General features: G+C 39.9%; 1 protein-coding gene across 2 annotated transcripts; it reads right to left on the bottom strand.

The window, feature by feature from the left end:
- Positions 1–268: 268 nt before the first annotated feature.
- On the bottom strand, positions 269–17098 carry FH (fumarate hydratase). Of its 2 annotated transcripts, none has more exons than XM_056331075.1 (10): positions 16889–17098; positions 11593–11727; positions 10716–10826; positions 8303–8479; positions 7166–7348; positions 6092–6257; positions 4102–4305; positions 2801–2928; positions 1039–1192; positions 269–488 (listed from the first exon to the last, which is right to left on the bottom strand). In XM_056331075.1, the coding sequence occupies exons 1-10, from the start codon at positions 17003–17005 to the stop codon at positions 346–348; spliced, it is 1518 nt and encodes a 505-aa protein (XP_056187050.1). In that variant the 5' UTR covers positions 17006–17098; the 3' UTR covers positions 269–345. The 2 variants fall into 2 exon arrangements, with proteins under 2 accessions (XP_056187050.1, XP_056187051.1); XM_056331076.1 differs by lacking the exon at positions 16889–17098 and adding an exon at positions 13268–13412.
- Positions 17099–17246: the final 148 nt, after the last annotated feature.

The following is a 17246-nucleotide window of genomic DNA, read 5'->3' as shown; positions in this document are numbered from 1 at the left end:
TGGGGCGGCCGGCATGACAGACAGCTGCGCCGCAGCCGAAGACGTTTCCTCCCTCCGCACGTAGGGTGCCACCTACGCGTACGCTGCGGGGCGGGCAGCACCCGTCCGGAACTGCTGTCGCCTCCTAAAAAAATACCTTTCAAGTTATATCTGCACTGACATTCTGTTGTGTGGTTTTTTTTTTTAATAAAAAAATATATCTCTGTAGAACCTTCCCCATCAGATCAGTTCATCTGATGTGTTAAAAAAGCAATACCATGAAAACCTGTGAAACAAAAGCATAAGCTGTTTGTTTTATTTTATTTATTTTTTATGTTAAGAATGCTTTTATTTTTTTTACCGAAGTTACTGAGGACCCAACATATCTTTGGGCTTCACCCACTGATCAAACTGGTCTGATGTAAGGAATCCAAGCTTCAAAGCAGCTTCTTTTAACGTCGTCCCTTCTTTGTGCGCCGTTTTGGCAATCTTGGCTGCTTTATCGTACCCTGTAACAAAATAAGCAAACGAGAGCCATTTGCAGTTTCAGACGGTTTCTCAGAGGTGAGGAAAAAATGGGACACTTTGCCTTTGGAGAATTAATTTGCTAGATACTGCTGTAACCACTTAACTCAGTTTGCAGTAAATGTGCACAAAGTATTTACACCAACTCCCAATTATGTTATTCTGGTCTTCATGGATTTAGATCAAAGTTTTATATGACCTTCTCCTTTAAAAATAGAATCTCATGTTACAGTCTTTCACTTTTCATTATTATTGGCAGTCAAATCAGGATGACAGGTACACAAATTCGCCCCATCTCCTTTTTTCTACTCCAGTCAGCATTACTTTTATAATGCACCGGTATGGCCATGGCAAGGAGGACACATCTTTTTCAACAGCAAAGGCAGTTATTTATGTTAAAGTAAATTAACTTTTGGCCTGAGCCATGACTTGGTTTCCTAAACACTGTGACAACATGAATAATGTATGCAAAACAACATTAGCACAAAATATTTTGGTATACTGTTTTGAGAAATTTCTGAGCCTTAAACCTACCTATATGCGGGTTCAGTGCTGTTACCAACATCAGCGATTCACTCATTAGTTTGTTAATCCTGTCTGTATTGGCTTGGATTCCAACCACACAGTTGTCAGTGAAAGAAACACAAACATCTCCAAGAAGTCTTGCAGAGTTTAAAACGTTTTTAATCTAACAAAAAAAAGAAACGAAATACCAACTACTACATTCAGATATTAATAGCTGCACAGTCTGGCACCGTTGTTCATAACCAGTGCACCCCCTGCAATATCCACTTCTTTAACAGTGTATTTGCAGAAATTACAGAAAATTTGCAGAAAAGGAGTACAGTAAATAGTACACCCTCCTCCTTTTGCAAGGTAAGCTCAGCCACTCCTATTTAATGGAATTTGTGAGAAGCATTCAACAGCAGAACTCTTGCATAAAGACAACCAAAGTATGCATAATAATTTTGTTGTAATAATTCACAAATAACCAAGTAAAAAATACATGGAGGCATCTGATTCATTGTCATTTTCCCCCTCAGGTACCAATCAAGAGAAGACATCTAAAAATATAAAATACAATAATGTCTGGCATTAGTCATGTACTTCGACAATCCATAACATGCCACTCTCTTATTTGGAGAGGTGTCTGTTTCTATCAAATTTATCTTCTGCTAGGTACATCGCCTGGCTGTTCAATAGGATTACTGGGGGTTTTCCCCCTCTTCAAAACTTTTTCTTCTTAGAAGAAATATGTTCAAATCCACAGGAAAAATACATTACCAAAGCAGACACAGTAAGGAAGAGACAAACACAGATTTTATTGTAAAATTTCAGTGTTCGTTCAGTCATTTCTAACTAGCATAATAAAAAGCAGTATCAGTCAGTATAGGCTGTGCAGAAAAACAGCATATTACATGCTGCTTCCTTTGTGCTTCTTATTTCTAACAAGACAACAAAAACTCAAAAACTTTCCTTTAATTTCTATTAGTATTAGGATCTTTTCTGCGAGTCACCTCAATTCTTTTTAAACTATCATTCCTGCCCTAACCTCTATGCTATTCCTTCAACATCTTACACACGGTTCTCCATCTTCTGATTTGATGCTGTTGTTAATATTCTTTTCCTCTTTTTTTCCTTCTTGGTTTTATGGGGAAAAATAAAAAGTAGACAGCCCAAAGAAGAAAATGAGAATTACGACTTGGTGTCAAACATCCAAATTTCAGTACAAGGTGATTTATAACACTCCATTTGACTTTTTTGATTAAATAGACAGAAGCAGCTGTATCTATCTCGGTGTATCCTGCTCACACTGTCAAAGGGAGCTAAAATTTAAAAAACTGAAGTCTATGACTAATCATTTGCAATTTTGCATGACTCACTTGCCAAAAGCATGCAAACCTTTGGTATTCAGCAGTAACAGAAATTAGTAACAGATAGCTGCTAAAGAAAAAAAATATCTTATTTTTAGCTAAAATGCCAAATTTGCTTTGACATTGACAATATTTTGCCTCAGTTGTTCCTCTCTCCCTGCTTCCTTAGACTGATGATAAGCATACACCGTTAAGATAAAAGCTTTTCTACATAAGATAGTTTCACGTAAAAAAGATTGCCATTTCCCTGTCAAAATAACAAGCACTTAACATACAAAAGAATAAAATTAGTTCTTACAATTTATTAGCTTCTCTAGTGCTTGTATTGAGCAAATATTCACTGAGTATTCTTCCAATGAGTTAACTGATTGTACAAACAACAATCTAAAAAGTCCTAAATATTCAAAACTTTATGAACTTACCATCATGGGTTTAAATACATTCAGTTCAAAATGTCCATTGCTACCTCCTACAGTAACCGCAACGTGGTTTCCCATAACTTGGGCTGCCACCATGGTTACAGCTTCACACTGGGTAGGGTTCACTTTCCCTGGTTGCAGAAGGAAGGGAAAAAGGTTACCGAAGAAGGAAGAGGAAGGAAAAAAAAAATCCACACCACCCCAAACCCAAAAAACACCAACCAAAAATCACTAATTTCATCTACCAAATTATATCCAACAGAAGATGTTTTGTAGGAGGTAACATGTCTTACCTGCATCTGTGCAACACAAAAAAAATAATTTTCATAAATGATATTGACTGTACTAGTCCAGTAATTCAGCTAGGATTTTTAAAACAGCTATGGCTGCTTCAGCAATCTACCAAGCCTTTGAGAGCTGGATCAAATGTGCGTGAGCCAAACAGCTGTTAATTACCACTGTTTTTAATAGTCAGGAGATTATAACCTGTCTTTACTCATGCAAGTAGGCATTTCTGGTAAATCATTACCAAATCTAGTAGTACTTTTAAAAAGTTGACCAAATTTGTTAAGATTTACTTGTAATAAAATTAGTACACTATGCTTACTTTGCTAGGGAAAAAAAGGTAATAGAAAGGAAGTTTCATGGTTAATTTCATTCCTAGAAATAATCCTATTAACATTAATTATCTGCTTTTTTTAAAGCCATATGCTCACGGCCTGTTTCTTTTACAATTTATCATACAGGAAGAACATGCCTAGAATATTTTTGGATGTACACCATTAATATATACATAAATTTTTAGGAGAGAGGCAAGGAATATTACTAATATTATTCCTTCCTTTCGTATCCTCCCATACAATAGCAATAGGATCATTGCAGAAGGGAAAATGTGAGTACGTAACACTAACCATGCTAGGAAGTAAAGACAGAAGTCAATTTACATCATGATATTGCTACAATGTCATAGATTAGATCATTTACAGCTTGTTTCAGAAAAGCCTTTACCTAAAAATTTTAGAGGTCTTGCAATTCTAAAAGAAAGTTTTGAGAAGTATACTTCATTAATAAGTCATACATTTACAGATTCTACTCTCCCCCACATTATTTGCCAACACAGCTGTACAAGAAAGTATTTTTATGGCCACCAAGTTTGGCAAAAAGTGGCAGAACATAAAAACTGACAGAAGTGTTGAATCATGGACTTACTGACATTTGTGGTGGTGTTTGGCAAGTATCTGTTAAGAATTAGCGGTCTGAAACAAAAGAAACAGGCAATTTCTTGCTGTATGTTTTCTCTGTACCTGGCATGATGCTGCTTCCTGGTTCATTTTCAGGCAGAATGAGTTCTCCTAGTCCAGACCGTGGCCCAGAACCCAGGAAACGAATATCATTAGCTATTTTCATCAGGCTACATGCCACTGTGTTCATAGCTCCACTGAGTTCAACTAGAGCATCATGAGCAGCAAGAGCTTCAAACTTATTTGGAGCAGTGACAAAAGGCAAACCTACAGGGAGGTGGGTGAAATATTAAACCAGTGAGGCACTTCCTTGCAGACATAAAACAGACAATCAAACACATAATTAGCTCAATAAAAAAACCCCAACACCTAGTAATATGAAGATCCCCTCTCTTCTCTAGACCTTTTCTCACAAATGTATTTCTTAAACAGATTAAATTCAAGACACAATAGAAGTCACTAAAACACAGAAGAAACATGAAATTTGAGCATTTACCCATAACAAAGGTACACATTTCAAGCTTTCATACTGTGTTGCATACTAATTACTGCTTTTGCACCACAATATTTCGTGAATGTCAATGATCTCCTACAGCTTAGCCCAAACTTACGTATTTCTTACATTAAATTGTTAAGATTCCTTAGATTATCAATTGCTGTGATGCCTTCTTTCAGTTATGAAAATAGAGGGTTTTGCAGTACAGTGCAGACATTAGGAGAAATAAAAAGTAATCACGATGGAATTAGCTAATTAAAGAAGAAAAGATGCAGCCACATTGTTATCAGCACTGGGAGAGAACCGCAAACCAGACAGAACATCTGAAAGCTGATTCAGAGTTAGGAGGATGCTTGAAACTGCTGCCAACACCAAGGGCACAGGAGCAATGGAAGTAACAGCTCTGTTTACATTAATTAAATGCCTGAGATTTAAGGCTAGGGTCCGTAATGAAAAAACTTTTCTTCAGAGCTTTGCCCTAAAAGAAAACTCTCAGCAGTATGTTATTAGTGGTAAAGGACATGACTAAGGACCAAATGTGAGCTGAACTTCTGCCCTGCAAAACTACTGGTCTGAGTTTACATTACCAGTTCAAAGAGCAGCATAACCACCATTATTCCTTGTGTTTTCCAGTTCCCACCAAATACCAAATCCTACCCAGTTTGCATGGGCTTCTGAATTGCATAGCTGCTTTCTCAGATGCAGAGTTCATTCCAAACTTCCCCTATAAGAACATGTGGAACTTCCAAGAGCCTGCCCTACTTGTTTTAAATTTGTACAACCTGTCCATATAGTACACCTAACAAGCATTAAGATGGGAGAGCTCCCTGACACCACCGATGGCTTCTTCAAGCACCAAAACAAGCCCTGTACTGCTTCTCAGCAGTTGTTTATGACAAGTTACTTCTTCCCTCTCTGGGTACAAGAAAGTCTTGACCCTCTACAAGGCAGTGAATAACAGATGCAATAAAACAAAAATACTGTTGATAAGCAGTTTCAGATTTTACAGCAAATTTGACAGATGTACACATTTATTTGAGGGTATTTTAAAACCTGATACTGTGACACAGAAGATCTGGTTTACAGATCCAAAAACTCAATGGCTCTGTAAATTAAGCTTTAGGATCTATAATGACAGCACCAAAAAAATCAGACAGCTAACTTTTACTCCTTCACATGAAAAAACACTTTGGGGGGGGGTGTTTTTCCTTCTTTTGTGCCAGGTTAGTGATTAAGAGCCAGAGGAGCAAAGATCAAGACAGAAGCATTACAGCTGAGCTAATAACAGAAGCCTGAAACTGTATCCGTCTCCAATAAGCCTTGCTCAGAAAAACATGGTAATTGCAGTCACTTTCAATGCACTGAGTATAATTATAAAAATACATTACATTAGAAGTATAAGGCATGTAACATACAGCATTAACAGAAAATTTCATGTTAAAATATAAATACAATCTGAGCTTATGACAAGTATGGAAACTGAAAGATTTAGTTTTAATTTAACTGTATGTTACATATACTGCTTTATTGATAACTCATTTCAATATCATTCCTCACCTGTCAGCTCTGCCACTTTAGCAGCAACTTTCTCAGCAAAGCCAATTCTTGTGTTCAATCCCGTACCAACTGCAGTCCCACCAGCTGCCAGCTGATACACTCTTGGCATGGTTGACTCAATCCTAGCCACGCCATATTTAATTTGTTGCACATAGCCACTAAATTCCTTTGAAAGAAAGGAGAGGGGGAAGCAACAACAACGATCAAGAACAAACATTTACATTTTTAACAAGATTAGACTAATTTCTTTAAAATCATGAAGGCATTGAACTTCACCCAGATGCTAAAACATAGCATGTTCTCATTAAGAGGGAAAGTTTACATATATTAGAAGACTGCTCTCACACCAGAAACAATTACACATAAAACCAATCTGCATACATAAAAATGTATACACGACCCATCCTTCTCTTGCCTTTTATCTCAGTTGTGTACTTAAGTAAGATCTGAATCCACGGTAAATCACCTCTCGGACTAAACTAATGTTCTCAAGGTACAAACAGAGAAATGGATCTTGGGCTTTGTTACCTTACTTCTAGTCACTAAAAAACCCCACCCGTACATTCTTGGAAAAAATCCACAAACCTTACATGGATTTTTATCAATTCAGTTTATGATAACAAAGATTTGCTATCTTTGTAATACATATATATATATAAAAATAAGTCATGTATCAAAGATTTTCATTCCAAATAGTAGGTTTATGTGTTGGCAAAACCTTGTTCATATAAGTTTACAGATTACAAACTATCTTCTTCCTTGCAATGTCAGTGTAACAGAAATACCATGTTGTGTTATTTGGTAATGGAAGAAAATTTAAAAAGTATTTATATCTTACTACTGTTATAAGTATAACACATATGAAAAAAATCAAGAAAATCTGTGATGCAGTTATTAGAGTACAGCATCCAACGAACTCCAATAAAGATGAAAATACTCAGACTGAGAATTAGCTAATTTCCTATAATTTCTCTTAAACAATCAACTTAATGTAGGTGTCCTCAAATTTATCTGGGTTTCCTCCTATGCATTTACAAGAATTTTCCAAACAAATGCATAATTTGGGGTTTTTACCTGTCCAAGCGTAAGTGGAACAGCATCTTGTGTATGAGTGCGTCCTATTTTTATGATTTGGGAAAACTCTTTGGATTTTCCTTCAAGAGCATTCTGTAGCTTCTTTAGTCCAGGTAACAATACCTCATTAACCTCCTGGGCAGCAGCAATATGCATTGCTGTTGGGAAAGTGTCATTTGAACTCTGTGAAGGAAATTCAAGAAATGTATTTACAAGCTTTTCTCACCATTATTGTTGTAAGATGTATGTGTACAGGTTTATTCTCTTTACTTTACAAACAAGAAGAAACTAAACTAAGAGTAAGCAATTTAGGAGTGTTCCACAAGTCAATCTGCAGAAATAACCAAATCTTTCAAATTCCAGTCCAGCACCTTATTAATAAAATCAACTTTTAATGATTATGCCCACAGAAAGCTAAATTGAGTAGATTGTTCAAAACAACATTGGGACAAAAAAAACCCAGAAAAAGAATCACTGTAGTAGTTATGAGAGAAGAGGAACAAATGGATGAATGGTTTTAAAGGAATTGTAGGTGACTAGAACATCTATTACATGTTGCTTTGATAATGTTAAACTCATAGCTCACAGGATATTGAGTAGGCACAAAAGACCAGGAAGTGATATAAGCAAGTCAGTAGCTTAAAACTTCAGCTAATCTGAAGTATCAAGAGTGAAATACACTAAAAATGTCTACCATGGTCCCTGGGAAGAAGAAGGAAAAAAAAAAAAAAGTTATTTCATTTACTAATTACAGGACTTCAGCCATTTTTATCATTCTTTCTATGTGCTTTATACAACTATTATGGAGATTAACAGTCACAAGTACCCAACTTTGAGAAACTGGATCCATATTTAACTTCTTTCAAGACTAGAAGTGGTTGTCACAAGGCACCTCTGGCCACTACATTATGTGTGAATTTATCTGTCATGAGTGAGTTCAAAGTTTTTAATCTAAAACGTCATACTGTCACTGACAAACATTTTAAAGTTCATTTAAACTGAAAAACTTGGAAAATTGTTGACAAAGCTGTACACAAAACTTCTTTTTTAAAAATCTATAAATAACAAGAGAATTCAAAATTGACAATTAAAAAAAAGCTTTTGACATTAAAAGAAGTATAATACAAGTATAAGGACCTGGCTTTTGTTAACATGATCATTTGGATGTACTGGGGTTTTGCTCCCCAGTTTACCCCCCATTATCTCAATGGCTCTGTTGCTGATGACTTCATTGACATTCATATTGGTTTGAGTTCCAGACCCAGTCTGCCACACCACCAATGGAAAGTGATCATTTAATTTTCCTTCAGCTACCTATAATGGAAAAAGAGAGAAAAGTTGTTCTACTGGAACAAAAAAAGTTAAAAAGCATAAACCTGGGAATTTTCTAGCTATAACTGAAATAATGTTCTCCATTATATTTGTAAATCTACATGTAGCAATTGTGAATTGATACCAGAATAATTAAGTGTGATGTAATACCAGATACTAAAGGAGCAAGAAACTTGTGCCATGCTTTCTGAAGATGCTGAGTGCTGAAACAGAGAAACAGATAATTTGATTTCATGTTCTACAGTCACAGAAAGAAAAGCTTTTTAAAAGTTCATTTAGCTTACAACTTCTCTTTCCCAAACAATGCAGATAATTTTTTTAAGTCCAAAAACATCGTCCCCTTCCCAATCTTTAAAGAAATCTGGATTCTAATCCTCCTGGAACTAGAAGTAGTACATGCTGGTTCTCCATTCCGGAGTTATTTGCTCAGGTTAGTTCGGTCTCTCAGGCAAGGGAAATTACTTAAGTAGTTTCTCAATCAGAGCATGTAACGTGCTTCAGGGTACTGATTCAGTGTTGTGCCTCCTTAAGACCATCCTCTGAGTGTCAGAAATCAGTTTTCAGATGGTGCTTACCTGTTTACAAATTTCTCATCATCATAGGTGCACTGCTTTCTCCTAGGAAATCAAGCTCAACAGCTGCGCAGTTTCATCATGAACACTGATCACAGCTACACAACCATTTGAATTAGAGGCATTCAGAAATCCATTCCTTATGGGAAGTAGTCCCCTAGAAGATGTGCTTTTGCCAAAGATCATCTGTCATGCACACACAGTAATTATTTGTATAACTGGACTCTGAAATTTCTTCAGAAATAAATTTCATACAGGGAAGTTCCAGACCTCTTACACCTACAGACATTAGATTTTGCATCAATAAAATGAGCCAGCAGATGGATGCTGGTATCAAACACCTTCTTCCTGTAAGGCATGCTTTCCCTAGTACTGCCCTGGACCTACATGGCTGTAAATTGAGAGGTACCTAAAAGAGACTCATGACTGTCTTTACTGTACCTCAACTGTAACTGAAAATGTTGCACATATAAACAAGTGAGAGAACCACATGGACGTAAAAAGATTCCTATGTATTGACTTGCTGATTACCCATGGGAACAAGGTCCTGATCGGCCAAAGATGGCTATACCAACTGACATCTTCAGTAGGTAGGCTGTAACAACTACCATCTCAAATCAAAACGGAACAGGTACACTCTCCTGTTCAATCTCCATTTTTTGGAGGCTGTTGAACCTGATAAGCATTTAGAGATTTTTCTAAATGTGTGTTTGTGATAGTATCAACATCTGTGCTGAGAATTATCACCCCTGTACATAGTAGCTTCAGAAAAGTTGAAAATGCAAAGCAATGGACCTGTTGTCAGAACTCTAAGGCTAGATAACTATCTCCAGATTATCAGGACACATTAATCCTCCTGGAATCATGCTTTTCAGGAAAGGATCTTATGCATTTCCCATCTTATACAGGGGCAAAGTTCCCATCTCCAAGAGTAACTTATATTTTAAGCTAGTCAAACAAGCGAGCTCTGTAAAACAATGCTTCTAAATAAATGTATCTGTTGCTTTACAGAAAGCAACACACCTGGTATTACCATACCTCCACAACTCTGCACTTGGGTGGCACTTATATCCTGAGAAAGAGGAGATGCCTCTGTTTGTCACATCATGTCCTCTTTAGCTATAAAAGTGATACTTAAAAAGCACAGATTTATTAATAAACTTAAGTCTGAAGAAGGAATAGACTAGTAACAGAGACACTATTGAGACTGCAGGTGGTTCTCACATTTCTAAGATCCAATTGCTTAACAAAAACAAAAAAGCTTTCCTTGGCATGTCAGACCACGTTAGCGGAATGAAACTAGATTCTATTCCTCTCCTGTTTTTTTTTTTTATACTGTTCGTCTGATAAGAGTCAACACTGTGCAAGTAATGAGCAGTCGTAATAGATGGGGGAAATTATCTTTATACCGTAAGTATCAAAAAGCATTTAATCAGTCATTTCCATTTCTATAAATGTCAGAATTAAAATAGTAAAACATTAAGTAAATGATACCTCAACATGAAACACAAAATTTACTAACACTAAATGCCTTCCTCTAACAATTTGAGAAATCCAAGAGGTCTTCCCCTAGCCTTCAAATCTTCCGTGAAAAGCTTAACAAAAATACAATGACAGATCTAGTATTGTGAACAGTTTGTTCCTACCTCATTTGCCGCCTTTATAATAGCATTAGCAATCTTTGGGTCAAGACCGTAATCTTGATTTACTTCAGCAGCGGCTCTCTTCAGGATGCCAAAAGCCCTTATAACTTGAACCTGAGACACAAGAGTAAGTTTAAACATGTTTTTTTTTTCCCCAAAAGGACATTTCAGGAACTTATAGTGAAGGTCTAGCTCTAAACCAAACTCCTTCTGGACTTAAATCCAGCAGTAGTCCTCAACCAAACCAAAGAGCCATCAGGTCACATGACCTATGCTTCTATTAACAGTAACATTTATCCAAGCAGTCCAGATACCAGTACACAGCTTAAGTCCAGGTATGCTTTGCATATCAAAAAAGATTACATGCATTAAAATGAACAGAAAAGGAGAACTGATTTAATTTCTAAAATAACCTTTTCAAGGGCAAACTGACCTGATGTTTCAACACATGGAAGTCCAGTATATGACAAAGCACATGCACACTAATGCTGTATGGAAAAATTACACATGAAAAAGTAACTTCATATCAACTCATGCTACACTAAACATCTTCAGTAACAAGCTATATAACACTACAGCAAACAAATCATTCCATTCAGTTTGTTTTCAGAAAAATTAGAGAAAAGATTTCTGTTAATCCTGGTTATCAAAAAAATTAAGCAACGCAATAGCATAATTATTCAAAAGCAACATTCAATTTATTTAAATGCAACAAAAAATATTTCTACCACAGAACAGTTATCTTGCCATGGAATTTCTAATTTTAATTAAAATTCAAAGTTGCTCATATTCCCAGCAAAAGTCTAAGAAGAAGGTATTCACTATCACAACCCAAATGTAACTTAAAGAAAAGAAATCAACATAGATTTGAATTACTTACTGGCATCCTTTCTGAAACACCTCCAATCTTGAAGTTCATTGTAGATCTTACAGTCTGGGCACCATAATATTTGTCACTTGGGACCTTCAGTTCACCAAAGGTATCATATTCTATCCTAAAAGCCTCTTGAGTGGACTGTGGCAAAGGAAAAACAAAAACATTTCAAACACTGGCAAACAGCACATCCTTTTTGAAAGCAGGTACAGGTAAGAAAAAGCGTTCAAGGGTGAAAAACACAAAACAAAGACACTTAGCTAGTCATAGGTATTCTTCTAATTGTATTTTCAAAGTTAAGACATTTTTCTAGTTTGAGCACCTGTCTCAGTAAAAGTCACAACTACTAACATTGTGTAATCTAGCAGACCCACTGCTGACAGGCAGCACTGCAAGACTTAAGACTTCGGGTAGCATCCACCCGTCAACATACACGTAACACAATCCCTATTTGAAATCCACACTGCCCATTAGACTTAAGAAATATACTGAAAGGGAGGAACTGACTAATTCAGTAACAAGTTACTGACAATCACCTTCTTAAGCCTAACAATCCAGTAACGCAGTTGCCCTAGATGTGCAACACAAAGAAACTGCATCTAGGTATTTTTTGTGCAATATTTATGTAAGGCAATATTTCTGTATCAGGTATAACCTGCATTGGTATATACATGAATTATTATCTAACACAGCAAGAGGTAAATTAATTTTCACTGACATACACCAACTAAAAAGTAATTTTTTACTTTTTGTTGAAACAATTAATTCATTTGTGATGATGTGATCACATTCAGATGCAGCTCTACAAAGATTACCAGGCTGGACAGGAAAGAGCAGTTTACTCTTCCTCTCCCCAGGCCTTGGTCAGTAAAGTCCCACATTTCTGTGAGGAAGGTGTTCATCCTTCCCGAGAACAGACTACCTTCTTGCAAAGTGTTCAGGAAGGGAAATAAGTATTTTTTTAAACCTTAATCATAGATAAAACAATCCCAACTCCATAGGTAGGGTATATACATATACCTAACCATGACCCTCAAGGGTGAGTCCTTGGGAAAGCTCTATCACAGCATCAAGTCACAGTTGCAGTGCAGAGAAAGAAGAAAATCAGATGTTAAGAACTATGAGAAAAAGCAGAGGATACAGAAAGAAACATTGTTGTGCCACCATCACTCATTTATACTCTGAAGTCTTTGTGCAGATTTGGTTCTTCCATCTCCAAAAAGTGGAAATAGTTCAAAGAAAGGCAATAAAGTTGATGAAAGGCAGGGAACAGAACTTTCTTAAAACAACTGACTTTTCTGTTCAGAAAAGAGACATCTTGAGGATTGAAGGAAAACTGAGGTCAATAAAAGCATTGGTAGAATGGTGATGGGCATTAGCTGCTCACTGTCTCTTCCAATACAAGAAAGGGAGCCGTAACATTAGGCTAGTAAGAACCAGGTTCAAAGCAAGGAAAGGGAAGCAGCTCTTCACACAAGTAGCAGACAGACAAAACTCCTTGCCAGCTGAGACTATGGATGCAAGAACTCCGCACAAGTTTAGGGAAGATAAATACTCAGAAGAAAGATATAAATTGGGTCATTATACAGACAAACCCCAGACTCAGGAAATGCCCTGATGTGAAAGTGAAGACTGGGTCAGAACACGAGGAAAGCATTGCATACATTTGCACAGTTCTTACTGTTCCCTAGGTGTCCACTTCTGAAGTCAGTCTGTACCCCTCTTTTCTTGGTCTGTTTTACTTGCTCCTTGCTTGGTGGGTCTCAGTCTTCTTGGACAGAAGCACATCTGGGTATTGGTCAGAGCACCCTGTCCAGCAGCACTGACTTTGCAGCAGCCTACCCAGGCCCACATCACCACGCACAACAAGCTGCAGGCAGTAGCAATGCAGGGGGGTGTATCAGCCTTTTTACTGTCCTAAGCAGCGTTCCAACCAGATGGAGATGATCTGCCATCAGGTACTCCAACAGTCACATACCAGAGGCACCAGACACTTGCTTGGAGCACTCTTGCAGGTCAGGTGGTGCACGTGACCCAAAAGAAACTGCGACCAAGCCCACAAACAGTAAAGGTTAGCTCTAGAATTGCTGTCTTGTTCCCCACACCTTGTGTTTCAGCTCATGCTCTCCCAGATGCTGACCCCAGAAGAATACAAAGCTTAGTGTGGACCAGTATGCCATTCCCATGTTCTTTAATCCTCTTTATCCTATTTTAGTCACTTAGCATTCATTTACATGCTAACAAGAAACAGAACACAGTCGATACTTCTTTAGTATCTCACTACCAAAAATTTTTAATAGGGATGCTTGTGGGTCTTACTGTACACATGCATAAACGAATATTCCGACAGCAGGGACCACTAACACACGGTCTCCAAAATCCCTACTTTTGATATTTGCACACCTTGTGTAAGCAGACAATGTCAGGCTTTCCCTAGAGCTGAATAAGCAGAACCAATTTGGCTCCAAGCCCTGCTCTTGATGTCATCAGTGGTTCAATCACCGAAAGTATCCATACTCAAACAAGATATAATAGTTAAACTACCTGCAACCTTTTAGACAAAAAAGCTAGCAGCTGCACCATTGATTCCTCAAACTTATGTAATTCCGTCAACAATGATGAAACAAAGATAAAAAGGATCAGCCATTCCTATGTTCTTATAACCTCCTCGTACAAGTACCTTTTAACAACGAAATCCCGTTATTAAAAAAATTACTTCCCTAGCCAGTTCTATGTTATACACATTCACAAACTCCAAGGAAGTTAACAGGGTAAGGTACTTTAAGCTGAATGTCATTTGCTGATTAATAAAGTAACAGGTGACATTAGGTAAAATAGAAAAGTGGTATTTTTCATACACACTAAAGTAACTAAACTTCAGCATTACCTTCAGACTAACATAGCAGCCTGCAGAAATCACTGTCTGAAATTTTATGTTAAAAACCTGCTTCCCTCACTCCTTAGAATTCACCCTCTTGACTGGCTTTATGAGCTGAAGGTCCCAGTTCCCGTATCTGAAGCAGTTTCCGTAGTCACTCCCTGACCTAGGGAACCTGCTGTAAAATGGTGCAATGGCAGCACACTGGTGAGAGCCCTCTCTTCCCCCACCACTGCGCCGCAGGGGAACCCAGGAGACCCAGCAACCCTGCCACAAGCCAAGGCAAACTCCTACGACTACTTAATCTCTGTCAAAGCTACAGCAAGTCTCAGCTCAGAACTACTCTTCCTCACCTTTACAAAACAAGCATTTTTTATTTTTTTTTTAAGAGCCCCGACAAGGTGTGCTCTGCCCTCCAAAATCACAAGTTGCCATACAGCAAAGCTTACACAGTTAAGCAAATATTACTGCACTTTTGCCTTGTCGCAGGGAACTAATCAGCTAGAAACGATTGCACCATAGATTGCACTGGAGATACTCAGATGGCAGAGCTGCAGCAGTAACGCTTCCTGTGGAAAATTACATTCTGATTTATAGATGCAGCAATTCTGGATATTTCAGTGCAAAAGAATCATCATTTCTAGCATGTCAAAACCAACCTTTCAAGGCCAGCAGAAAACAGAATTTGTGCTCAACTGCTCTCCTTAAGTAGATGAAGAATGTTTCCATCTTTAAATGTCATTTCTCCTCTGGAATAGTCACAAATTCTGAAATTTACTCTTTAGAAACCAAAATCAAGTATTTTAAAACATTCAGCTGAATAAGGACCATTGCGACCACAACTGCATTTAAAACATCTTGTGCAATTTAGCGCCAAGCTAAGGCAACAGAATAGTCACACCGCAGGACAGCACGTACGTTTGGTTGTGTCTACACAAAATATTCCGAAACAACTCTTGCTGCCGAAAAATCTCTACAAACATAAAAATGTGGTGGGTTTTTTTGTTTATTTTCAGATTTAAATACCAGTTGGTATATTTTTTGGTGTTCCTATTGGAAATAAAAACATACAAAGTTTTCCTGTAAGAATTCAACAGCTGCTCGAGTTCCAAATTCACTTGAGGGACATTTTGCTCTAACTACTGCCGTTATTTAAACCCAAGCAATAAATAATACATGTTTACAGGACAGGTCATATTTCTAACCGGCAAAGATCAAACCACATGTTCCTTGTAAGATTGCAGCCTTTCATAAGTACTAGATCTTCAACGAGTAAATGAAGGACATGATCTAAACAGAAAAATAAAAAATGGAACCATGTGACAGGCCAATAGTTTGAGTTAGTCTGCTCTGAGGTTTTTTTATATATCTTTTTATATATAGTTTTCTTATACCAGTATACGTTTCATTCACCATGCAGCTCATTTGCTCATTGGGAAGCTTGTTCTTTTAAATGCCATTTTCTACACCTTAATCAACATCACAGATTGGAAATTAACGTTCTAGTCGAAATTTATTAACTAATTTAATAAACCAATTAATTAATAAAAACCTAAACACCCCACTTATTCTTCTGACAGTCTAAGTTACCTCTTTGCTTTAGGGACTAAACTTACAGAGATGCACCTGAGCCTCAGGTGTCCGCGTGCCACCCTAGCTGCTGTACTGAGATTTGAAGTTCCGCAGCCGGATTTACACTTTTGTGTCTACATTGAACCAGGTGCAGTAAACCAGCCCCAGTCGCCTTTCGGCCCGGCAGTGGCCTGACCGTACCTGCCCCGTAACTGGGGATCCCTGCTCGAGGCCTCGGGCAGGCTCGGCTGAAAGCGCCCGTTTTCAGGCAGCCCCACCGCGACGCTTTCCCCGAGCAGCCCGTGTGTGGAAGGACACGGCCTTTTCTCACTTGCACCTCCACAGCTCCCAGAACAGGCCAGAAATCCCTGCGGAAGAAGCCGCTGCACGCCGCCGCTCTGCCGCCGCGGGCCCTGCCGCACCGCCCGGCCCGCCGACGGCCAGGACGGCTCACGGCACGGACCTGCCCCGGGCAGCGCACCCGAACGGCTGGGCGCCGCACGGACCGGCCCCCCGGGGTAACTCCCGCCTCGGGGCTGGCGAGCCGGGCCCCGGCACGGCGCCGGACGCGGACGGGCCCCGCAGGCCCCCCCGGCGGAAGAGGGACGAGCCTGGCAGGGCGCGGCGGCAACATCTTCCCCGCCGGATTGAAGCCCCGCTGCCGGGACCGGCCTTGCCGCCGTTCCCTCGGGCGGCGCGCGCGCCCGCTCCCCCCTCCCGGGCGGCGACGGGCGACGGGGCCGCCGGAGGGTCGCGCGCGCCGGCGGGCGCCGGGGGAGGAGTCACGGCGGCGGGGGCCGCCAGCGGCAGTTAGAGGTCACCGCGCCCCCGCCCCCCCCGGCCCGTGCTCACCATGGCGGCGCGCGGCGGCGGGGCCCAGCGGGCGGCGGCGGCGCGCGGGGGCGGCGGGCGCGCGAGGAGGCCGGCGGAGCAGCCGAGGCGGCGGCAGGCGCGGAGTGAGCGGTGCATGGTGACGGCGGCGGGGAGCAGCGCCGGGGGCCGGCCGCGGGGAGGGGAGAGCCGGCGGGACCGCCCCGGACCAGCGTCGAGGGGGCAGAGGCACCCGCCGTCGCAGAGGCTGCGCCCGGCGCTGCTGCGGGGCGGGGCCTGCCAGGCCCAGGGGGCGGGGCCTGCGCAGCGGGACGCCCTTCCCGCGCCCGCCTGAGGAGAACCGGCGCCTCTGCGCGAACGGCTGCGGGGAAGGCACGGA

Source organism: Falco biarmicus, chromosome 3, assembly GCF_023638135.1.
Source record: "Falco biarmicus isolate bFalBia1 chromosome 3, bFalBia1.pri, whole genome shotgun sequence".
Classification (NCBI taxonomy): Eukaryota; Metazoa; Chordata; class Aves; order Falconiformes; family Falconidae; genus Falco; species Falco biarmicus.
This window is presented reverse-complemented; position numbering and strand designations above follow the sequence as displayed.

What these genes read in the sequence shown, in the direction of transcription:
- FH (XM_056331075.1), bottom strand. Translation starts at nt 17,005, where the DNA reads ATGCACCGCTCACTCCGCGCCTGCCGCCGCCTCGGCTGCTCCGCCGGC. An exon ending in TTATAAAGGCGGCAAATGAG is followed by an intron (nt 8,480 to 10,715) that starts GTAGGAACAAAC and finishes TTTCCATTATAG; the next exon opens with GTAGCTGAAGGAAAATTAAA. An exon ending in ATGTATTTAAACCCATGATG is followed by an intron (nt 1,193 to 2,800) that starts GTAAGTTCATAA and finishes TTTTTTTGTTAG; the next exon opens with ATTAAAAACGTTTTAAACTC.